General features: G+C 50.1%; 1 protein-coding gene across 11 annotated transcripts in view; it reads left to right on the forward strand.

The window, feature by feature from the left end:
- FRYL (FRY like transcription coactivator) overlaps positions 1 to 22,034 on the forward strand; it is a 2,496,013-nt gene that overhangs the window by 757,402 nt on the left and 1,716,577 nt on the right. For all 11 annotated transcript variants that reach the window (XR_013608325.1, XM_078678213.1, XM_078678216.1 and 8 more), the window contains one exon: positions 14,891 to 14,999. Coding sequence is in view for 10 of the 11 variants with exons in the window: in XM_078678213.1 (XP_078534339.1) it covers positions 14,891 to 14,999 (109 nt within the window). In the remaining variant the exon portion in view is untranslated. The remainder of the gene's footprint in view (positions 1 to 14,890; positions 15,000 to 22,034) is intronic.

The following is a 22,034-nucleotide window of genomic DNA, read 5'->3' on the forward strand; positions in this document are numbered from 1 at the left end:
TGGCGAAGGCTTGGCTGGAAGAGCGAAGTTGGCGGGAGGGGGTGTAGAAGGACAGTCGAGAGTTGAGGCAATCTGGTCCGATGTCGTAGAGTGATTTGTGTGCGTGGGTAAGCAGACGGAAAGTAATCCTCTTATTGACGGGTAGCCAGTGGAGGTCTTTAAGGTGACCAGAGATGTGTTCGTTGCGTGGGATGTCTAATATGAGCCTGGCTGAGGCGTTTTGGATTCGTTGTAGTTTCTTCTGGAGTTTAGCGGTGGTACCTGCGTAGAGGGTGTTTCCGTAGTCCAGTCGGCTCGTGACTAGAGCGTGGGTGACCGTTTTCCTTGTTTCGGTGGGGATCCAGCGAAAAGTTTTTTTGAGCATGCGAAGAATGTTAAAGCAGGAAGAGGATACGGCGCTGACTTGTCTGTTCATTGAGAGTGAAGAATCCAGGATGACGCCAAGGTTCCGTGCGTGGTCTGTCGGGATGGGTGCATTTCCGAGGGCTTCCGGCCACCAGGAGTCGTCCCATGCAGAGGGGGATTTACCTAAGATGAGGACTTCTGTTTTGTCTGAGTTCAGTTTCAGGCGGCTTTGTTTCATCCATTCGGCGACTTCTTTCATTCCTTCGTGTAGGTTAGTTTTGGCGGTGCTGGGGTCCTTGGTGAGAGATAGGATCAGTTGAGTGTCATCCGCGTAAGAGATGATGTTGAGGTTGTGTTGGCGGGCGATGGCCGCGAGGGGGCTCATGTATACGTTGAAGAGGGTGGGACTGAGTGAGGATCCTTGTGGTACGCCGCAGATGATTTCAGAGGCCTCGGACTTGAATGGTGGGAGGCGGACTCTCTGGGTTCTTCCGGTGAGGAACGAGGTGATCCATTCCAGTGCCTTTCCTTGGATTCCGATGTTTCTGAGGCGTTGTAAAAGGGTGCTGTGGCAGACTGTGTCGAAGGCTGCAGAGAGGTCGAGGAGGATGAGGGCGACTGTGTCTCCATTGTCCAGTAGAGTTCGAATGTCGTCTGTTGCTGCGATGAGGGCGGTCTCAGTGCTGTGTTTGGCTCGGAAGCCAGATTGTGAGGGGTCGAGTGATTTGTTGGCTTCGAGGAAGGCGGCGAGCTGGTTGTTGACAGCTTTCTCGATGACTTTGGCCGGGAATGGAAGAAGCGAGATGGGGCGGTAGTTTTTGAGTTCGGTGGGGTCTGCTGTTGGTTTTTTCAGAAGGGCGGTGAGTTCAGCGTGTTTCCAGTCTTCTGGGAAGGTAGCGGAATGGAAGGAGCAGTTGATGACGTCTCGGAGGTGCGGAGCTATGACGGAGTCTGCTTTGTTGAAGATGTGGTGAGGGCATGGGTCTGTGGGGGATCCAGAGTGGATGGAATTCATCAGGCGGATGGTGTCCTCAGTGGAGATTGGGTTCCAGGCTATAAGGGTGTTAACAGGGGGAAGATGGTCAGCTGATGGTAGGGTGGGTTGGCTTCCGGGTTGGTTGTCAAAGCTGTTGTGGATGTCAGCAATCTTGTTGTGGAAAAAAGAGGCTAGGGAATCGCAGAGGGTTTGAGAGGGGGTGATGTCGTTGGAGTTGGCCGAGGGGTTGGAAAATTCCTTGACGATGTTGAAAAGTTCCTTGCTGTTGTGGGCGTTGTTGTCAAGTCGATCCTTGAATGCTGTTTTCTTGGCTTTTTGGATCAGTTGGTGGTGAGTACGGATGGTGCTTTTGAAGGCGTCCTTGGTGCTGGTGGATGGGTCTTTTTTCCAGGCCTTTTCAAGGGAGCGGCAGAGTTTCTTGGACTTCTTGAGGTCATCGTTGAACCATGAGGCCTTCTTGATGCCAAGTTTGTGTTGACGTTTTTTCAGTGGTGCTAAGGTGTCGGCGGTGTTGGACAACCATAGGGTGAGGTTGGAGGCGGCTTCGTTGGCGTTAGAAGAGAGGGCTGGGGAGGTTAGAAGGAGCGATGTGGAGATCTGCTCCGTGGTGATTTTGTTCCAGTTTCTTTGTAGAGTTGGTTGGAGGTGGATGATGGGTTTCGGCTTGTTGTAGGTGAAGTGAACGCAGCTGTGGTCAGTCCAGAGGAGATCCGTAGTGTGGCTGAAGGAGACATGGTTGCTGGAGGTGAAGATGGGGTCGAGTGTGTGACCTGCGATGTGGGTGGGGGAGGTGACCAGTTGTTTAAGTCCGAGGTTGGCGAGGTTGTCCGAGAGGGTGGCGGTGTTGCGGTCGTTGATCTTTTCAAGGTGAAAGTTGAGGTCTCCCAGAAGGATGTAATCTTTGGAGGGGAGCGCGTGTGGAGTGATGAAGTCTGTGATGTCTTCACTGAATTTTGCGCGGGGTCCTGGTGGTCTGTAGAGGAGGGTGCCTCGGAGTGTGGTTTTGGGGTCGATGTGGATCTGGAAGTGAAGGTGTTCGGAGTTAGCGAGGTTGGTGTCAGAGCTGGTTGAGATGCGGATTGATTTCTTATGGACGATAGCGATTCCTCCTCCTGTATGGTCGGTGCGGTCTTTGCGTGTGATCTTATAGTCATCAGGGATAGCGATGGCGATGTCAGGGGCGGAGGAAGCGTTCATCCATGTTTCCGTTAGGAAGGCGACGTCAGGAGAGATGGTGTCTAGTAGGTTCCAAAGGTCAATGGCGTGCCTGTGGACCGAGCGGGTGTTGAGAAGGATTCATTCTAGGTGGTTGGGGTCGGGAGGCTGTGTTGTGGTCGTAGCGGAGATGTTGTCGGTGCCGCTGAATTTGCAGGAGTAGCATGAGAAAGGTCCATGGGTGCGTCCAGGAGCGGCTTGGACGCAGTTGGGGGCGCGACCGGGGTTAAGGGCTAGGAGGGTGGCGCCATCGTAGGTGACGCGGGGGGGGATGGGTAGCGCGAGGGGCAGGGGGTCTGGCGCTGGGCGCGGTCCAGGCGCGGACGGGCGCGGACGGGCGTAGACGGGCTTACCTTTGGCGCACCTTCGGCGAGGCCGAAGCGCGTGGACGCTGCGCGTGGGACCATTGGCCATAAATGGATGGTGGAGGGGGCGGAGCGTGGGAGGGGCAGCAGGGAGGCGGTAGTGTGGCTGAGGGGCGGGTCAGGGGAGAACAACAACAGCAAAATGGAGGGTCCGAGGGAAGGCAGGCAGGGGTAGCACTGATAACAAAAATGCAGCGAGTTAGCAGTAAGCGCAATTCAAGCCCAAGCGCTGGTGAAATAAACACTATCAACACAGTTACAGAATATAACACAAGCCAATAGTCAAGTCAAAAGCTGAGCGAGGTCGCGTTGCGAGAGGCAGGTAATAACTAAAAGCGCTATGCAGGTAATTACTAAAAGCGCTATGCAGGTGAGGCGCTACAATGTTAGGCAGCGGCAGAATAGTGAACAGTGCGCAGAAAACGATACCAGGGAAGCACAGGAGGAACCTGGTGGAGCGACCGTCCGGAAGCAGGTCCAGGTGGTCACAGTTAGGCTGGGAGAGAGGAAGGCTCGATGACCGTGGGTGGGAGGGGCAGCAGGGAGGCGGTAGTGTGGCTGAGGGGCGGGTCAGGGGAGAACAACAACAGCAAAATGGAGGGTCCGAGGGAAGGCAGGCAGGGGTAGCACTGATAACAAAAATGCAGCGAGTTAGCAGTAAGCGCAATTCAAGCCCAAGCGCTGGTGAAATAAACACTATCAACACAGTTACAGAATATAACACAAGCCAATAGTCAAGTCAAAAGCTGAGCGAGGTCGCGTTGCGAGAGGCAGGTAATAACTAAAAGCGCTATGCAGGTAATTACTAAAAGCGCTATGCAGGTGAGGCGCTACAATGTTAGGCAGCGGCAGAATAGTGAACAGTGCGCAGAAAACGATACCAGGGAAGCACAGGAGGAACCTGGTGGAGCGACCGTCCGGAAGCAGGTCCAGGTGGTCACAGTTAGGCTGGGAGAGAGGAAGGCTCGATGACCGTGGGTGGGAGGGGCAGCAGGGAGGCGGTAGTGTGGCTGAGGGGCGGGTCAGGGGAGAACAACAACAGCAAAATGGAGGGTCCGAGGGAAGGCAGGCAGGGGTAGCACTGATAACAAAAATGCAGCGAGTTAGCAGTAAGCGCAATTCAAGCCCAAGCGCTGGTGAAATAAACACTATCAACACAGTTACAGAATATAACACAAGCCAATAGTCAAGTCAAAAGCTGAGCGAGGTCGCGTTGCGAGAGGCAGTGAGGAGTGAGATACTCTGTGCAATATGTAATAGTGCACCAACTGAAAACGGGCGTTCCTGGTGCCCTTCCATGCTCTTTCCACTACCTCCACCCAGGCCTTGTCTGGTATCTCTTCCCCCACATCTTCCTCCCACTTGCACTTAAGGACATTCAGGGGTAACAGTTTCCCTTGCGTCCTACGCCTGTACAGGCACGTGACCACCTTAAACTTTCCTGCAGCTGTTACTATATATTGATATCCTAATGAGGCTTTGGTTCAGTTAGGCCCTCCCCCCCAGTGTCCACGGATAGCCGCGATAAGCGCCGCATGGAGCAAAAAGTCCCCCCACTCCCCCGTAAATTAAAACTCTCCTGTAATTTGTGAAAAGGCAGCATGTTACCATCTTCATAAAGATCCCCTATGGTAGTGAACCCTTTCTCACCCCAGTCTACCAAATCCCACCATGTACCTCCGTGGGGGCAGTGCCTCACAAATGGATAGGGGTATATCAGGGGCATATGGCACCGCAATTCCTGCCCGTTTTAGGCTCTGTTTCCAGCACTGCCTCGCCGCTTTAATGGTCCCGTAGGAGGGCACCAGCACGGACAGGAAGGGCCAGTACAATTTGAGAAAGTAATCTCAATGCCGAGGCTCTGTCTCCTCTCTCTTCCGATCGACGTAGCCGCGCTGCTACACTTTGTGTGAGCCATTGCAGTTTCAAAATCAGGAACTGCCCATCCCCCCCTCTGACCTTGGATGCATTAATACAGTCGAAGCCATCCTCCGTCTACCGGTACCCCACAGGAAGCCTGTGACCATGGTCATAAGCTGTTTAAAAATCTGCTCTGGAATCCAAATACGGTACAAAAGGGGGTGGTGATGGACGGAGCATCTGAATCAATCAAACACTCACACCCAGTCAAAAGATCTGGGTTTAATCCATCCCCGTTCTTTAGCCCACTCTGCCACTCCAGTTTAGACATGGCTATATGCAAATCAGTCTGACCCTGTGCCTCATGGGAACAGTCCAGCCCGAACTGCCAAGCCATGTCTTCCCTGGACCAGAAACAAGCTTCCGAGGACCGGTTTCTGGCATTCCAGCCGTCTTCAGCCCGGCTTGCTTGAATCCAGTGGCAAAGTGAGCAAGGGACTCACGTCTGAGCATACCCTGCCACACTTATGGCGGCCAAAAGCGGTACAAAAGGGGGTGGTGATGGACGGAGCATCTGAATCAATCAAACACTCGCACCCAGTCAAAAGATCTGGGTTTAATCCATCACCGTTCTTTAGCCCACACTGCCACCCCAGTTCAGACATGGCTATATGCAAATCAGTCTGACCCTGTGCCTCATGGGAACAGTCCAGCCCGAACTGCCAAGCCATGTCTACCCTGGACCAGATACAAGCTTCCGAGGACCGGTTTCTGGCATTCCAGCCGTCTTCAGCCCGGCTTGCTTGAATCCAGTGGCAAAGTGAGCAAGGGACTCACGTCTGAGCATACCCTGCCACACTTATGGCGGCCAAAAGCGGTACAAAAGGGGGTGGTGATGGACGGAGCATCTGAATCAATCAAACACTCACACCCAGTCAAAAGATCTGGGTTTAATCCATCACCGTTCTTTAGCCCACCCTGCCACCTCAGTTCAGACATGGCTATATGCAAATCAGTCTGACCCTGTGCCTCATGGGAACAGTCCAGCCCGAACTGCCAAGCCATGTCTTCCCTGGACTGGAAACAAGCTTCCGAGGACCGGTTTCTGGCATTCCAGCCATCTTCAGCCCGGCTTGCTTGAATCCAGTGGCAAAGTGAGCAAGGGACTCACGTTTGAGCATACCCTGCCACACTTATGGCGGCCAAAAAGCGGTACAAAAGGGGGTGGTGATGGACGGAGCATCTGAATCAATCAAACACTCACACCCAGTCAAAAGATCTGGGTTTAATCCATCACCGTTCTTTAGCCCACTCCGCACCCCAGTTCAGACATGGCTATATGCAAATCAGTCTGACCCCGTGCCTCATGGGAACAGTCCAGCCCGAACTGCCAAGCCATGTCTTCCCTGGACCGGAAACAAGCTTCCGAGGACCGGTTTCTGGCATTCCAGCAGTCTTCAGCCCGGCTTGCTTGCATCGTTATATAGCACTACCAATCGAGTTGCTAGCTGCTCAGTGTAGGTTAGATAGAATTCTGTCGGGAGGCCACCCGTCCCCAGTGTCTTATTACGTACCATATGCTTAATAACCACCCTCACTTCTCCAATCTCAATATCTCTTCCTAGCAACTCCAACTGATCATCATCCAATCATAGGAGTTTGAGTTCATGTGTAAACCTACTCAAGTCACCCTCTGTCTGGGTCGTCTTGCTCTTATATAAGTCCTTATAATAGTCGAAAAACAACTCCTTTATACCCTGTTGGGTATAGCAAGCCCCCGCCCGGTGGTCCCGGATTTCCAGAATCTTTGAGCCTCAGCACGCCAGGTTACCCAGCCAAGCTAGAAGAGCTCCCGATTTGTCTCACTCTGCGTGGGCACGTGTGGCATAAACTTTATAATCGAAACAACGCAACCGCTCCACTTGTGCCGCTACTGTCTCCTTTGTTTCCACTAGTTCCCCCTGTTTATCCCGTCTCCCAGGGCGACCGCTCTCCACTTCCCAATGGTGTTGTTCCGCTTTTCCTATCTCCTCTAGCAGCCCCCTGCGTACACCCACCACCTCAGCGATACTACAACCCTGAATCACATAAAGGTGTCCCATTCCACTAAAGATGTTGAGGCTATGCCCTCATTTTCCCTGAAGTATTGAGTTATGGAAGTGCCCACTGTGTCGCGAAACACTTGGTCTTCCAAGCCCTCTGGGCGTAGGCGCCAATTAGGTATCTTGGCTCGGAATACGCGACCATTGCATCCGGAGTAAAATGGGATTGTGATCTGACAATGTCCTAGCAAGGTACTTGCTGCCCTGCACTCCTACATGCACGTCCGGATAGCATAAAAACATCTAAGCACACGTGGAGGTCGTGCTATGCAGAGAAAGAGTAGTCTCGCTCCCCAGGATGTTGTGCTCTCCAAGTGTCCACAAGCCCCCATCGGCCCTGCCAATGCTGCATCACCTCTGCTATTTAATGGATGGGCGCATTAGGAAGAGGGGACTGTGAGCGGTCCAAGATCACATCCGATATACAATTAAAGTCCCCACCAAGCAATACTGACCCAGTAATTTAGGGTGCTAGTTTCCCTGACAGCTGCGAAAAAAGGTGGGTTATTCCGTTTTGGGAGCATATATGCTCCCCAAGGCTGTCACGGCCATCTAGTTTCCCAAGAACCACCACGTATCTGCCCTCCGGGTCTATAATTCTTTCCCTGCACTGAGAGGGCACCCCGCCCGCACCCAAATCAATGCTCCCCGAGCAAACGCAGAATAAGCTGTATAGAACACCTGGCCACGCCAGCGCCGTTGTAACGCTGCTCCTTCCTGCGCCTGTAAGTGGGTTTCTTGCAGCAGCGCGATCTGAACCTCCCTGCGGACTAAGTATGCGTGTATTTTATGTTGTCTCCACATTGAGTGCATTCCCTGTACGTTCCATAATATACACTTGAAGTCATTGGTGGTACCCATCCTTACAGTGTTGGTAAATCTGCAAGGAAAACTGCCCTAGTGACATGCCTGGTTCTAACTAACCCTGAATCTAACAAACATCCCAAGTCCCCCTTCCCAGGACAGCTACTGTTAAACTAGTAACCATCCAAAACATAAGAAAATTCACACTTAAGTCCTCAGTCAACTACAGAGTCTCTAGGTGACCACGCTTGGCTCGGGACTTCACTAACCATTGCACACCAGCCCCAACATAAGCAAGACAGTTCATTCACCAGTCCTGAGAAGTGTAAATGTTCTTCTGATCTCACTGCCCACTCTGGTTGCTCACCCTCGTTCAAATAATGCAGTCTGCGGCGTCACCTCGGGCATCGATTCGCCGCTACCATGAGATGTGTCCGAGTCATTGCCCACTGACTCTCTGGTAGAGCCAGCTTCTTCCGACACTGCAGTCTGATCGTGCGCCAGTGCCACCACAGCCTGCAGAGCCTCCACCTCCTGCTGGGCAGTCTGAGATAACGTGGGCTTCTTCTGGGTTCTGTTACGAGGACGATGGTTCCGGCGTAATGTTTGGTTTGTGACTTGTCCCTGTGCTTCCCCTGGGTTCTCTCCTCGCTGTCTCTTTTTTGTACGTCTCTAGCCAATCCCAGCATCTTTAGGAAAGTCATATGGTGTGTGTTCGCATCCAGGGTAATGCGCAAGCGGGCCGGGAATACTGGAGACCGTCTTCTCGCAGTGCTTTCTTAACTGCCCACTTCCTCTGCATCTCCAAAGTATAGTCCGGAAACAGAGTAACACTAGTGTTGTTCACAGTGAAGGGGCCCTCCATCCCTGCTCTCTGCAGGAGTAAGTCCCTAACAAAAAAATGGAGCATGCGGGCCACCACCGGTTTCGGAGGCCTCACCGTAGCCAGCGGCTTGTCCGGTACCCTGTGAGCCCATTCCAAAGTGTAGAAAGCAGTGAGACCCTCTGGGGACACGATGCTCCAGAACCATGTCTTCGGGAAGGCCACCATATTACCCCCTTCTGCTCCCTCCGGTAGCCCCACTACCCTGATGTTGTTTCTTCTGCATCTTCGGCCCTGCTCTCTAGAACATTCACCATGTCCGTTAGGGCCCCCAGCTGCTGTGCCATGTCCTTCTGTGCCGGCGTCCGCTCTGCAACACTGGCTTCAGTTTTCCTGACACTCTCCGAGAGCTTTTTGCGTTCATCTTAGTAGCCCAAGCCCCACTATGACAGTACTAATATCCTGATGGAGGGTCGCCTTTGTTTCCACTATGGCCTCCAGTTTTGAGCACCTTCCTCTTGATCCTGAGGGGCTCCAGTCAGGCGCCTCCTGGTTTTACCCATGGTGGTGGAAGCCCCCCCCCCCCCGCACACCTGCACCCCCTCCTCCGTCCAGTGGCAGGCACTCTCGGGCGTGATCCAAGCAAAGTTCACCGCACAGCGGTGGTTCGACCCTATGATGGGCACCAATGGTTTGGCCTCACCCACAGCACCTCCCTGGCTCTGTTCTAGCTTTGTGTGCATAGCCTAGGCTCATCTCCTGCACCCCAATCCCCAGCCGACGTGGCTGGAAGCGAGGATTACCTGCTTTGCTCCAGTCCCACTCAAATTTGGCTCTTGGCTGCTGCCTCTCCTGGAAGTGCCAGAGCCTCGCTCTGTCCTCCTCGGCCACCCCCTGTCAGGGGCCCACAAGATGCCGGATCACCAGCAATCAGCCCTCTAATGCTCGCCGCAGTTCACAATAGGGCACTCCTACTCCACTGCTCTTCATCTCCATCTTTCTGACTGGCATTGTGCACTTCACGACTGCAGAGCGTGGCTCTCAACAGAATCCTTGACCGCCCCTGGGCTCTCCCAGGGAGGGTTGTCGCCCGGAGTCCTGTCCCCTGTGCCACCAGCCTCCTCAAAGTCTGGCCCTGTGCAAGTCAACGCAATGCTCACGGGACCCACCTGCTCTTGGTTCTCCACTGGGCAAGGAGCTGTGCCCGTCTGGGTAATCCCTGACTACAATACCAGTTTCGGATCCTCTGGGGGCCTACCACTGCTGCTGGTTCCGCAGGTCCTCCCCCTCAGGCCACTTCTCCGGATCAGCGCTGATCGGTACTCCACGCAGCCCGATCCTTCCTCCACGGCGGTAATCTGGTCTGAAGTCAGGTGGCCGCAGTACTGCCTCTCAGCCAGTCCTGCCCCACAGGCCCCTCGTGAGCCACCTGCATGCCTCTCGTCTCCAGGTCGGTCGATGGGCACCCCACATCAGTCTGTGTTCACTATACTGCTCCCGGTGCTCCAGGGATCCTCCGATCACCATCAAGTGTGTCAGGGCACCCACCCATGTCCAGGCTCCATGTCGGCGCTGGAGCACGCTGCGTTGAACCCTCTCCATTGTCCGGTATGAATCGGCGTTGCCTCCAGCCCAGCGATTCAGGGCGCGGCCGCTTGCATCTCTTCAGTGCTTCCACATGCTGCTGTGACAACATTCGTTATTTCCCCCTCCAGGCTGTTGTAGCAGGGTGCAGTATACAGCAGCGCAGCCCCAATCCAGCACCACTGCCCCCACCTTTAAAGCGGAGCCCAGCAGTCTCTGTGTATCTAGGCTGCTCCCGCCGCCATTTTGAGCCTTCCCGATCTCCCGGGACAAATCCTCAGCAGCTGCCGATAATCAGTGCGGGCTGCTAGTTGTAGTTCTCCAGGTGCGCTCCTAGTGGGCTTGGCATGTTAGGCAACCCCGGACGTCCAGTTACTCAGGATAACTGCGAGGCGATGCGGAACTCTGGTTACACGTCCGCCATCGTCTCTGGCCAAGCCAAGCCCCCCTTACACTCCCTTGTGACACTTTCTGGTGGATGACTTCATGTCATTGTTCTCTAAAGAGACCAAGAAAAATTCTAATTGGCCAGGGTTCTCGAACTCTATGGTTTTGTTTTTGAGTAGCAAGGATAGTGGCAGGATCCAGTAATCCATACTGAATTTTTATTTTCTTCAGTTGAGGTCTAAATGCAAGAATCCGCTTCCTTCGTCGAATGGTGTCTTGCGTGAAGTCTAGTGTTACTGAATTTTTATGTTGTCATGTAGAAAGTTCCTGTGGTGTTTAGCCTCCATGATTTGTCAGGCCTCTTGATATTTTAGGAACCACTCAATGATTTGGTGCGGTCCTGTTTTCACCATTATCTGTCTGGTTTGTATTCTGTGTGCCCTTTGAATTTCCAACAGCAGATTGAACAACATTTAAGTAATAGCCAGAATAAAACTAGTTAGGAAAGATCATATCGACACCTTCCAAGTTTTCCAGGATGCATGGGAGGTCATTTTTTCGGTTCCTGTGTTGCAGATCATTCAATTTCTTCTGCTGGAACCTGTGGTACTGTTTAACTTGTTCGAGTCCCTCTTCTGTCTGTTGCATGTTGCTATTGAAGGATTCAATGTCGGATCAGATAGAAACGATTTCAGTCAAGGTTTTCTCAGTATTCTCTTCAATCTTGGACACTGATAGCCTCAATATTGTGAGCTATTTCAGTATGGCCTCCTGTGCTGGGTCCGATGTTCGTTGTTTCGTGCTAGGTTGAGGTTTTGGACATTGTCCCTGTTACAGTGAATAGTAAGTGTTGTGCTGTGATAATGGGTGTATTCCCTATTTACAGGATCGTTCTCTGCCATCTGATGTACTCCCAGTTACGTTGGGCTCTGAAACTTGCCCGTGTGTCTCACAATTATTCGCGTTTCCACAGGCTGGAGTAGGACGTGATCCAAAGAGTGTCATTACTGACAGTCCTCGCTCTTCACGTACAGAGACTGTACAGCTTCCCATTATCTGGCTGCCTGCATTATGTGTGAAGAGTTTGGAGCTGTCAGTACAAGGTTAGTGAAGGTAAGTTTCTGGATCACAGGCATATGGCCACCACCAATCCTCTTTATGTTTAGGGTTCCCCTTGCTGCAATCGGGGCTCAGTTTAACGGTGGAGTTTGACACCTACTTGCTTGTCGTTCTTAAAGTATCTTTGCCTTTAATACTGTAAGACCTCTGTGGGTGGCGTTACAGCAACTCTTTTCATCCTACCCGGTGCACAACAGTCATTCTGTGGAGGCCTGCTATTGTGGTGTCCTAGCAGCTTCTACCGGTGAAGCAGCTTGCCACCCTCTCCTGTATTATTGCTGAACGTCAATGAGGTTCAATGTGTGGTGCTGGTCTGTCATACGGGTTGCGGCCTCTGTCTGAGCTTCATAGAAGTGCTTTCCCCGGCCAGCACACCTCGAGCGTTGATGTTATGAACAGGATTGTTTTTATGTGACTAATGATAGAAGAAAATACCTAGATGCGGGACTTCTCTAGACCCTACTTTCAAATTACCATTATTCTCTCAAAGAAGATGGAGATTTTTTTATTTTTAAATTGTGTGAGTTGTTAGGTTACCACGTGAATTGTTGAGGATTCTCATTAGTTAAAATTTGGTTGAATCTACTGTGAAATGTATAGTTGGGTGAAAACGCAATATTTATTCGTTGACTGTTTCAAGAAGAAATGCAAAGCAATTGAGTTTTTCATAAACAAGAATGGCAAGATGAGAATAAACCGAGTCATTAAGGATGGTTTTATATATCCACATCAATCGCACCGTTTATCAAATCCAGATGAACAGCATTCAATGTCTGCTTACCCTGTGAGCTGGAATGCCATATCTTCCCCTTGAAATCTACAACTCATGAAGATAACATCCTCCCATCATCGATAATAATGGCTATCCTTGCTGTAGTTATGCCACTCCTCAACACCACCATTTGTCACTCAAGACTGGACATATTCCTCTTACCTTTTTTTTTTTAAATAGACCTAACCTTGATCCTGGTGACCTCGCAATTTACAGTCCTATCACCTTTCCTGATGTTGATAATCAGGAAGGCAGTTTTCAGCCACTTATATTAACATGAGGGCACCATTCACTTCTAGACTACCAACCTGAGTTCTATGTCAATGCAGTACAAAGACTACTAGCATTCAAGTGGGTGACTGTGCTTGTCTCCTCATTTTGTTTGATCTCTGCAAACTTTGACACCACAGACTGTCGAGCCCTGGTCATCACACTGATTACCCAAATGGCCTTTGACAGCCTTGTCACATTTTTGTCATATCTGAAGAACAGGTGGTATTACTCTTTCTTGTGAACCTCTACTGTGCATCGAGCCTTTTGGAGACCTGCTGGTGAACAAAGAGGTCCTAATTAACCAGTGCGCAGATAAAACACCCCTGATGTCTTCTGGACAAGACATCAATGGTCTGAATGCTTTAATGTCAAAGGCTTACAACAAGCTCATGTTTGCAAAACAATGTTTTTGTCACAAGAGGCAGAAAGCAGTTCAAAAGATGGCTACGGCAATTATCTTGGACAGATACCTATCACTGCCATCATTAAATCCGTCATCGTCCACATAGAAGCCAACTTCAGCTAGAGTGCTCGCAACGTTCTCTCGCTCTCTCTCGCTCTCTCTCGCTCTCTCGCTCTCTCGCGCTCTCTCGCTCTCTCGCGCTCTCTCGCGCTCTCGCGCTCTCTCGCGCTCTCTCGCGCTCTCTCGCGCTCTCGTGCGCTCTTGCACGCTCTCTCTCGCGCGCTCTCGCGCTCTCTCTCTCTCGCGCTCTCTCGCGCTCTCTCGCGCTCTCTCGCGCTCTCTCGCGCTCTCTCGCGCTCTCTCGCGCGCTCTCTCGCGCTCTCTCGCGCGCTCTCGCGCGCTCTCTCGCGCGCTCTCCTCTCTCTCCTCTCTCTCTCCTCTCTCTCTCCTCTCTCTCTCCTCTCTCTCTCCTCTCTCTCTCCTCTCTCTCTCCTCTCTCTCTCCTCTCTCTCTCCTCTCTCTCTCCTCTCTCTCTCCTCTCTCTCCTCCCTCTCTCTCTCTCTCTCCTCTCTCTCTCCTCTCTCTCCTCCCTCTCTCCTCCCTCTCCTCTCTCTCTCTCTCCTCTCCTCTCTCCTCTCTCCTCTCTCAGAAATGAACCACAGAATGGTCAAATGAGAATTGGTGCTATTCCATTTAGATATTGGCAATGCTCAGCTTTTTATCATCTTCGGGTCACTCTTTTCTCCCCTGAAGTGTCCTGCAAAAAGCCTCTTCTAATGGCCATGTAAGCCTGACGGAATCCCGCCCCCCGTAACTTCACTAACTTCCTCTGTCTAACCACATCACTTTCTAGACTTACTGTGTCATCTGTAGGAAAGCAGTTAACTCCAACAACTTACTATACCTTACAACCAAAAGCTAGAACTTTTGGGTTAACAGCCAACACCTGCACTGCCAAAATCCAAAATTAGTAATTGTGTGATGCATTGTAGATCTCGAACTCCAACCTCGTCTGGATTGAGAAAGTTAATCTCATGCTTTCCAAAACTAGCTCATTGTGTAGCTCTAAGTCACAGTGACGTTGTAATTACCTGGCCATCGGTTGCTATGTGACGAGAATTCCCCCTTTACTTACTGTGGCCATTAACCTCGTTGCCCCCTTGCTCCCATCTCTTCTGTCATCTCCAACTCTTCTACTCTACTGCAATGCTGTTTGGATAGTTTTGCACTGTATAAGTTGCATGCAACTCTGCCGTACAGTAGTTTCTGTAGTTGAACAAAGAGATGCCCCAAACAGCTCAAATACATAGGCACCTAGTTGTGTAGTGCAGAACCAGAGTCTTAATTCTAGTTTCTCCACTTTTCCAACTCATGGGGAAACAATGCATTTCCGAGCGTCTAATTTCCTTCTTTGCCTGAAATTGATAGTCATTACACGAAATATGCAATAACTTTAAAATGTCATTTGTAAGGATATTTGGTTTATGATGTCTTCCCAGCTGCCAAAACCACTGTGAAATTTTGACAAAATGATGGTGGTGACTTAATGCATATTGGAAGCTGAAGTGAGAATTTAGGCTGGGCAGGAGTAGTGATGATTAAGAAAAAGAATTTTAAGTGTATGCAACCATGCGCTCTTAAGCAGTGGCAGAGCTTTGTGAAAGTGTGAAACTTCCTGTGAGTCAAGCGTGCAGCAATGTTCAGAAAAGTAATTGTGTTGTACTTTATGAATGTCACAATGCGCCATGAGGACTGCCGTTTATGAAACATTTGTAAAAGGTTTTTCATTGTTTTGTTGTTTTTGGAGATTTCATAGAAGTCTTTGTTTTTCTCACTTTCAGCCGTCTCATGGGTATTGTATCAGCACTTTTTCCCAAAGGCTCACGTAGTGTAGTTCCTCGAGACACACCGTTGAATATATTTGTGAAAATCATCCAGTTCATTGCTCAGGTAAGCTGTTTCTGGTAAATATAGCCTTTATGAAACCACCCTCTGTATTGAGTTATTTCTTGCTAGTATGTTGGGTTTGCAAATGGCTGAATGCTTAATAGAACTGATCCCAATCAAGACTGTTTTACTTTTGTATGTGCAGTGATTATGGTGAACGCCTATTACTTTGCTAAATTCCACCTAACCTAAGTTTCATCATCCTGTACAACTTTTTCAATAAGAAATCCAGAGGGAGATCCAGTCCCCTGTGCTTCAAGTTCTCATTGCTCCGTAAGAGCACCTCAACTATGCCTACACTTAAACTAATTAGTGCTTGTTACACAGCCTCAATACTTAAGTGTTCTAAACCATTTCCTGCAACCTCGGACTCTTGCAATATTTTGAATGACGTTTCTTCATGTAGCTGAGGTTTGATTTTTGCATGAAAGACAAAGACCTTGGTGTGGTTTCTGATTTTCATTAAAAGAAAGCTGGAAAGCCTCGCTGCAATATCAGTTTAAACAGTTGTATAGAGAGAGTTTAAAAATATTTTAATTAATGTTTTACATTACATGTACAGTGTCAATTTAGTATTCCAGACTTTAACATCACAACTTTAAAACTAAAATACTGTATATAACATTCAGAATATGTCAAGTGTTTCTTCGATTATTCACATGGGTACATCACCTATTGCATTTGCTTCCTCCTATTATGGTACATTTATTTGCTCTTACAGTTACTTGGTGATCTTAGTGGCTAGAGCTGCGGAGCGAGGCAACTCCCATATCTTAAAAACAAACTAGAAGGGCAAGGACAGTTGCATATCTCACTGTCTTCTCTGAACAGTGTCTGTTGCACTTGGCTGTGTGTTTGGTGGCTCAGGTTGTATGTGGATTCCTTGGATGTCCAGTACTACTTTAAAGGAGGTCTTTTTTCTGATTTGGCCTCCAGGGCTCCCGAGTATGTGTCCCATTCTCCCTCCGATGTACTTCCACCGCCCCGTCTATGCAGTTGGTGCCAAATATCTATTTCAGTGTGGCCTATTTCTCCAAGTCTTGTAGCCAGCACCACAGGTCCTGGTCCACTGGGGACTTTACGCCATTAAAACGTATCCCTTAATAAGGATATATACCAGGTCAATTAATTTTATTCCATATTTATTCTTTTTCCCCATGGGCCAGATCCCTATAAGGCATGCAAGCGGATCTGATGTGAGTGCTTTTGCTCTCAGTTCTATTGTGTTTTTAACCACCTTGTCCCAAAACAGTGCTCTGTGTGCATGGCCACACCATGTGGTAAGTCTGCTTCTGGGGATCTGAACCTGGGACAATACATTGCCATTACAAGGAACTTAAAAATTATCCATTTAGAGGTGATGTCAGTCCGATGTTAATTGTTAAACTGAGTGTATTTGAGACTATACTTTTTGACCCGCTATACAGAGGCCAGCCGCTGTTTGTCCGACAGTTCTTGCCCACTGTCTGCTGAATTTGTTTGTGTAGTGTGGTAGCTGCGCATCATATAACATGGTAACTGTCTTTCTACTATTGCAGTGGCTCAGCTGTGGCACCTCATAGGTCTGTGGCTTGACATTTTCCTGCCTCCAGACTGGCCTCCATGTATGTGTCAGTGCGTTGTAAAGCCTGAAGTGACTTGGACGTATCCCATATTCATCCCTATGCTCTTGGAGACGAAGTCGGGTATTGTGTATGTACTTGTCTCCCAGAGTCAATATCTCGCCCGGTGTCCATGTTTTAGTGTTATGATTTTTATCCATGATGTGAAGGTCTGGCAAGGACGATAGAGGAAGGAGCAGTGAATACGGAGGAGGAAGTTTCGCTGGTTGCACATCTTTATGCCAGCAGTGCTTGGAAATCATGGCTAATTTGTTTGACATGGTTACCATTGTGTTCCAATTAGCCAGTCTGACACTGGCCGACCCTGGAGCCTTAAGTTGATTATTTCCCTCTGAGTTAGGAGTGTCTAACAGATATCTGATCGGCCATTGCAGCTGTGCAGCTGCAGAATATATTTGACAATGTGGAAACCCCCAGCTCCCCCTGCCAAAGGAATGTGTAATGCCACATTTTTTCTGCCTGTGCACCAAACTAGAAAGTATAATTTGTAAGTCTTTAAACAAATCAGAGGTCAGTTGGATAGTGTTGCTATAAAATACAGCAGCCTGGGCAATGCCATCCTCTTGGCTATTGCCAATCTGCACATCAAGGGAAGGGATTTCCATAATTGCAATAACTGTCATGTTGCTTTCACTACTCTTCCCAGATTACCTTTTATAAGATATCAAAGTTCCAGATCAGTCGTGTCAACTCTGCACCCCCCTCCCCCGCACCCATGTTCAGCTGCCATTAACTGTCTGAAAGGACGATGACAGAACTTCTCCCAGTTGATTTCTATCCCTGACATTATTTCAAACTAGTCTAGGATTTCTGTCACAGAAGTCCGGTCTTGATGTTCATCTCAGAAGTTAACAAATGCATCATCTCCATATAGTGAGGTGATTTCTCAAGAGTCATTCATTAGTATTCCCCAAACAGGATCCCAATAATCTGAAAACACACACCAGAGGCTCCATGGCTAATGCAAATATGATCGGGGACAAAGGGCATCCTTGTCTGGTATCTCTGTGTATGATATGTTCTGACATATCTGCACCCATTTATAGCTTAACCCATTCCCAAACTTCCATGCCCACACCCCCATATTTTCCAACACCCTCATCAAATAAGGCCATCTGAAAGCATGAAAAGCTTTTTTGATGTTGAGGGTTGCCACCAGCTGTGGGAGGCCTCCGTGATGTCTATCCCTTAGTAAGAATAGACTTAGAAACGTGTGCCTTCCAGGAAAAAAGCTATTCTGGCCCGAGTGGACTAGAGATTTGACTAAGGTGGTCAGTTTGTTTGCAAATATTTTCCTAGTATCTTGTAGTCCAAGTTGAGTAGCAACAGAGACCTGTAAGAGTGGACAACAAGAGGTGGCCAGTCCTGCATTTAAAGAATGACTATTCACACCCCCTCATGAAATCCTGCATCGTCCCATTGTTTTGTGCAGCCTTGAACATTTGTAGGAGCTTGGGGAACAACTTAGTTTTAGACAAAATGTATAAGTCTGCATGGTCTAAATCAGCTCAAGGGGTTTTGTTACGTGCAATCTGGGCAATGGTGTAGGAAAGTGCCCTTTTTTTGCACGGTTGCCCCCCACTTTTTGCCTAATGTTGATGCACTTTGACTGAGTGAACCCTTGGTTCCTGCAAAACCGGTGCCCAGGAACTATGTTCTTTCCCTAAAACTGTACTTTGTACTCCCAAATTGGCACCTCCTGGCCACATGCAAGTCCCTTGTAAAAGGTACCATAGGTACCAAGTGCCCTGTGACCAGGGAAGGCCTCTGAGGGCTGCAGCACACCGTGCCATCCTTAGAGGCCCTGTAACCTAACACATACACAAACACACTCTCCCTGTCTCACACACTGTCTGTCTCACGCACTCTGTCTCACGCACTCTGTCTCACGCACTCTGTCTCACGCACTCTGTCTCACGCGCTCTGTCTCACGCGCTCTGTCTCACGCGCTCTGTCTCACGCGCTCTGTCTCACGCGCTCTGTCTCACGCGCTCTGTCTCACGCGCTCTGTCTCACGCGCTCTGTCTCACGCGCTCTGTCTCACGCGCTCTGTCTCACGCGCTCTGTCTCACGCGCTCTGTCTCACGCGCTCTGTCTCACGCGCTCTGTCTCACGCGCTCTGTCTCACGCGCTCTGTCTCACGCGCTCTGTCTCACGCGCTCTGTCTCACGCGCTCTGTCTCACGCGCTCTGTCTCACGCGCTCTGTCTCACGCGCTCTGTCTCACGCGCTCTGTCTCACGCGCTCTGTCTCACGCGCTCTGTCTCACGCGCTCTGTCTCACGCGCTCTGTCTCACGCGCTCTGTCTCACGCGCTCTGTCTCACGCGCTCTGTCTCACGCGCTCTGTCTCACGCGCTCTGTCTCACGCGCTCTGTCTCACGCGCTCTGTCTCACGCGCTCTGTCTCACGCGCTCTGTCTCACGCGCTCTGTCTCGCGCGCTCTGTCTCACGCGCTCTGTCTCGCGCGCTCTGTCTCGCGCGCTCTGTCTCGCGCGCTCTGTCTCGCGCGCTCTGTCTCGCGCGCTCTGTCTCGCGCGCTCTCGCTCTGTCTCGCGCACTCTCGCTCTGTCTCGCGCACTCTCGCTCTGTCTCGCGCACTCTCGCTCTGTCTCGCGCACTCTCGCTCTGTCTCGCGCACTCTCGCTCTGTCTCGCGCACTCTCGCTCTGTCTCGCGCACTCTCGCTCTGTCTCGCGCACTCTCGCTCTGTCTCGCGCACTCTCGCTCTGTCTCGCGCACCCTCTGTCTCGCGCACCCTGGGGGAGTGGCTGTTCGCCAGTTGCTACCACCAGACATGTTTCTGGGCCCCTGGGTCGAGAGCCTACCGCTCTCTGGGTCCTGAAACACAGCACATCCTGGGTCAAGGTGCCACGCGTCCAGGAAGGGCAAGGTCCATGAGGGGGAAGCACCAAAGGCTTGCCACCTTAGTGGACTACCCCAGCCATTTGCTGCTCCCAGCAACTGGCCCCCACCGTTTCTGACCCCCACCTTGGGAGGGAGAATCGGTGGGAAAACAAGATAGGAGGAGAAGAGTGCCCACCCTTGCCAACTCCACCCCTCAGGCGGGGGAGGCGAAGCACAACTCCCAGTCCCGCTGTCTTGAAGATGGGGGATTCAGCCAACCAGAGAGAGGCTTATGCCCCCTCCCCTGGAGGATGGTATAATAGGGAATGTACTCACCCCCAAGGAATGGACCCATTGGTCCCAACCTTTACCTACCTGAAACGCCTCTCAATTTAGTATTTTGGGGCAACCCTGAACCTTTCCGCCTATAGGCAAGAAAATACAAGGACGACTCCAGACCTGTGCTGAAAAGAGAAGGAGGACACCAACTGACTTGGCCCCAGTCCTACCAGCCTGTCCTGACCTCGACCTGCTTCAGCAAAATCCTGGTGTGTCCTGGAGCCAGCAGTCCCCCAGAACCCGAAGGACCTGTCCTGCCTTCCCCAACCAGTCTTTCTCGTGTGAGCACAGGATTTGCTCACCAACCGACTCTGGCTCCAGCCAAATCTGCAAGCCTGCGTCACTCTGGACCCGAGCTCGAGTGGCCCAGCATCACGAGGAGGTCTCCCCAGCGATCCTGACCTGTGAGATTTGGGGGTCCCTGACCTGCCTAGTCTCCCACAAAGCCTGCAGCCTCTTTCTGGAGAACCCCCCCCCCCCCCCCGAGTGCGACTAGCTCAACAGTGTCCCGGCATCCCATGACTTCCCAACTTACCTGTCCAACTTTGTCTTTGTGCTTGAGCCTGCAGTGTTTGTCCAAACCGGAGAATCCCCTATGAAAGTAACAGGGCCGCCCGATGCCAAAACAACACCATGCACTCGGCAGCCCTAGCGCCGCTGTGGGTGTACCTTGGGTGGTACCTTGAACCCCGCTTTACCCTGACCTTAGGTTCATGAGCTTTGCTCCCTTAACCTTGTGGCCTACTTGTAAGCAGCCACCAACCGGAAGCCCCCTACCCCCCTCTGGATAACACTGGGCCTCATCACTCTGCATACAGCCGCCCTAGTGACCGCTGAGGGTGCTTTTAAAGTGCATCCTTGACTCTGGAGGAACCTTTGTTCTAACCCCAGAAACTCACCCCTCAATACAGTTTACTTACCTTCAAAGCGTTAACCCTATTTTCCTCCAAAGGATTGCATTGACTGTTTAGCATGGGAACCTAAGAAACTGCGTTTTGAGAAACTGTTTTACTTACCTTTTATCTAGGAAGTGTCCCAGTGTGATATCTAGGCATATCTCACTGAATAAGAAAGGTAGTCTGAAAAGTAATCCAACAAGTAATCATACAGTACCTGAAAAATAATCTCAACTGTTTCTCAATAATTGACCTACCTGTATACAAAATAAGTACATACAACTGCATTCAACTGTATTGTTTTTGCAAAATATTATTTTACTTGCCTGCACCAGGCCTGGTTCTAGAAATCAAACGCAACTAAATAATATTTTTATACAAACAAATGGATCTCAGTTCAGTCTTTGAGTGTGTGACATAATTTCTTGTCTGAATGTGTACAATAAATGTTTAACACTACCATCTGATAAAGCCTTACTGCTCTCCCATACTACCACAAATTGAGAGTAAGTTATTATCTACTTTGACCTTCCTACCTTTGGGGTTCCACTGGACTCTTTGCACACTATACCTTCTTTTGGTATATTATATACAGAACCAGCTTCCTACAAATGGCTATTCAGATCTCATTGATAGAGAGTGGCTCATCTAAGAGTGCTTGCTTAGGGTTTCAAGCTCTAGTAACCAGCACTTTGTCTAAGAAGTTGTGCAGTAAGCATTTGCCGATGCAGTGGCTAAGTATAAGGACATATGATATTCTGCAAATTCCCCATTGATCCCCATTTGGGTATTTAATAGTTCACCCTTCCATATCAGTAGGGCTTCGATTGTATCCAAGACGGCAGTCGCCCTGCTCCGTCCCTTTACGAAAGCTAGTGAGCAACATATCAATAATCCAGTTGCCCAGCCTGCCTACCAGCTTTCACTTTTCTTTTGTAAGTCTTATTAGGCTTTGAACATCCTCTGCCTTTCTACCTGCCTGTATCTGAGCCTATCTGCTTTTTTCTTCAGTTAGCATATTTCTTTGGTTAATGTTGTCTCAAGGCTATAGGTGGTCCGAATGCAATGGCAATGCAGCACAACCTTGGATGCGTCCCACTATGCCAGGTAGTCAGTTGCTGTCCTTCCATTATCAAGGAAATATTGATGTATGCGTGTGCCTATTGGTTCTCTTAATGGAGTGCTAAGGAGTCCCTGCATGTTAAGTCACCAGGTGGGTAATTCCGCCAGCCTTATTCTCCCTAGCCAACACCATCTTGAATGGGTTGTGGTCTGACAGGGTGCAACCCAGGTATTAAGTATCGAGGAGTTTGGCACACAATTCCTCACTGCACAGAA

The sequence above is a fragment of the Lissotriton helveticus genome, chromosome 2_2 (assembly GCF_964261635.1).
Source record: "Lissotriton helveticus chromosome 2_2, aLisHel1.1, whole genome shotgun sequence".
In the NCBI taxonomy this organism is placed as follows: Eukaryota; Metazoa; Chordata; class Amphibia; order Caudata; family Salamandridae; genus Lissotriton; species Lissotriton helveticus.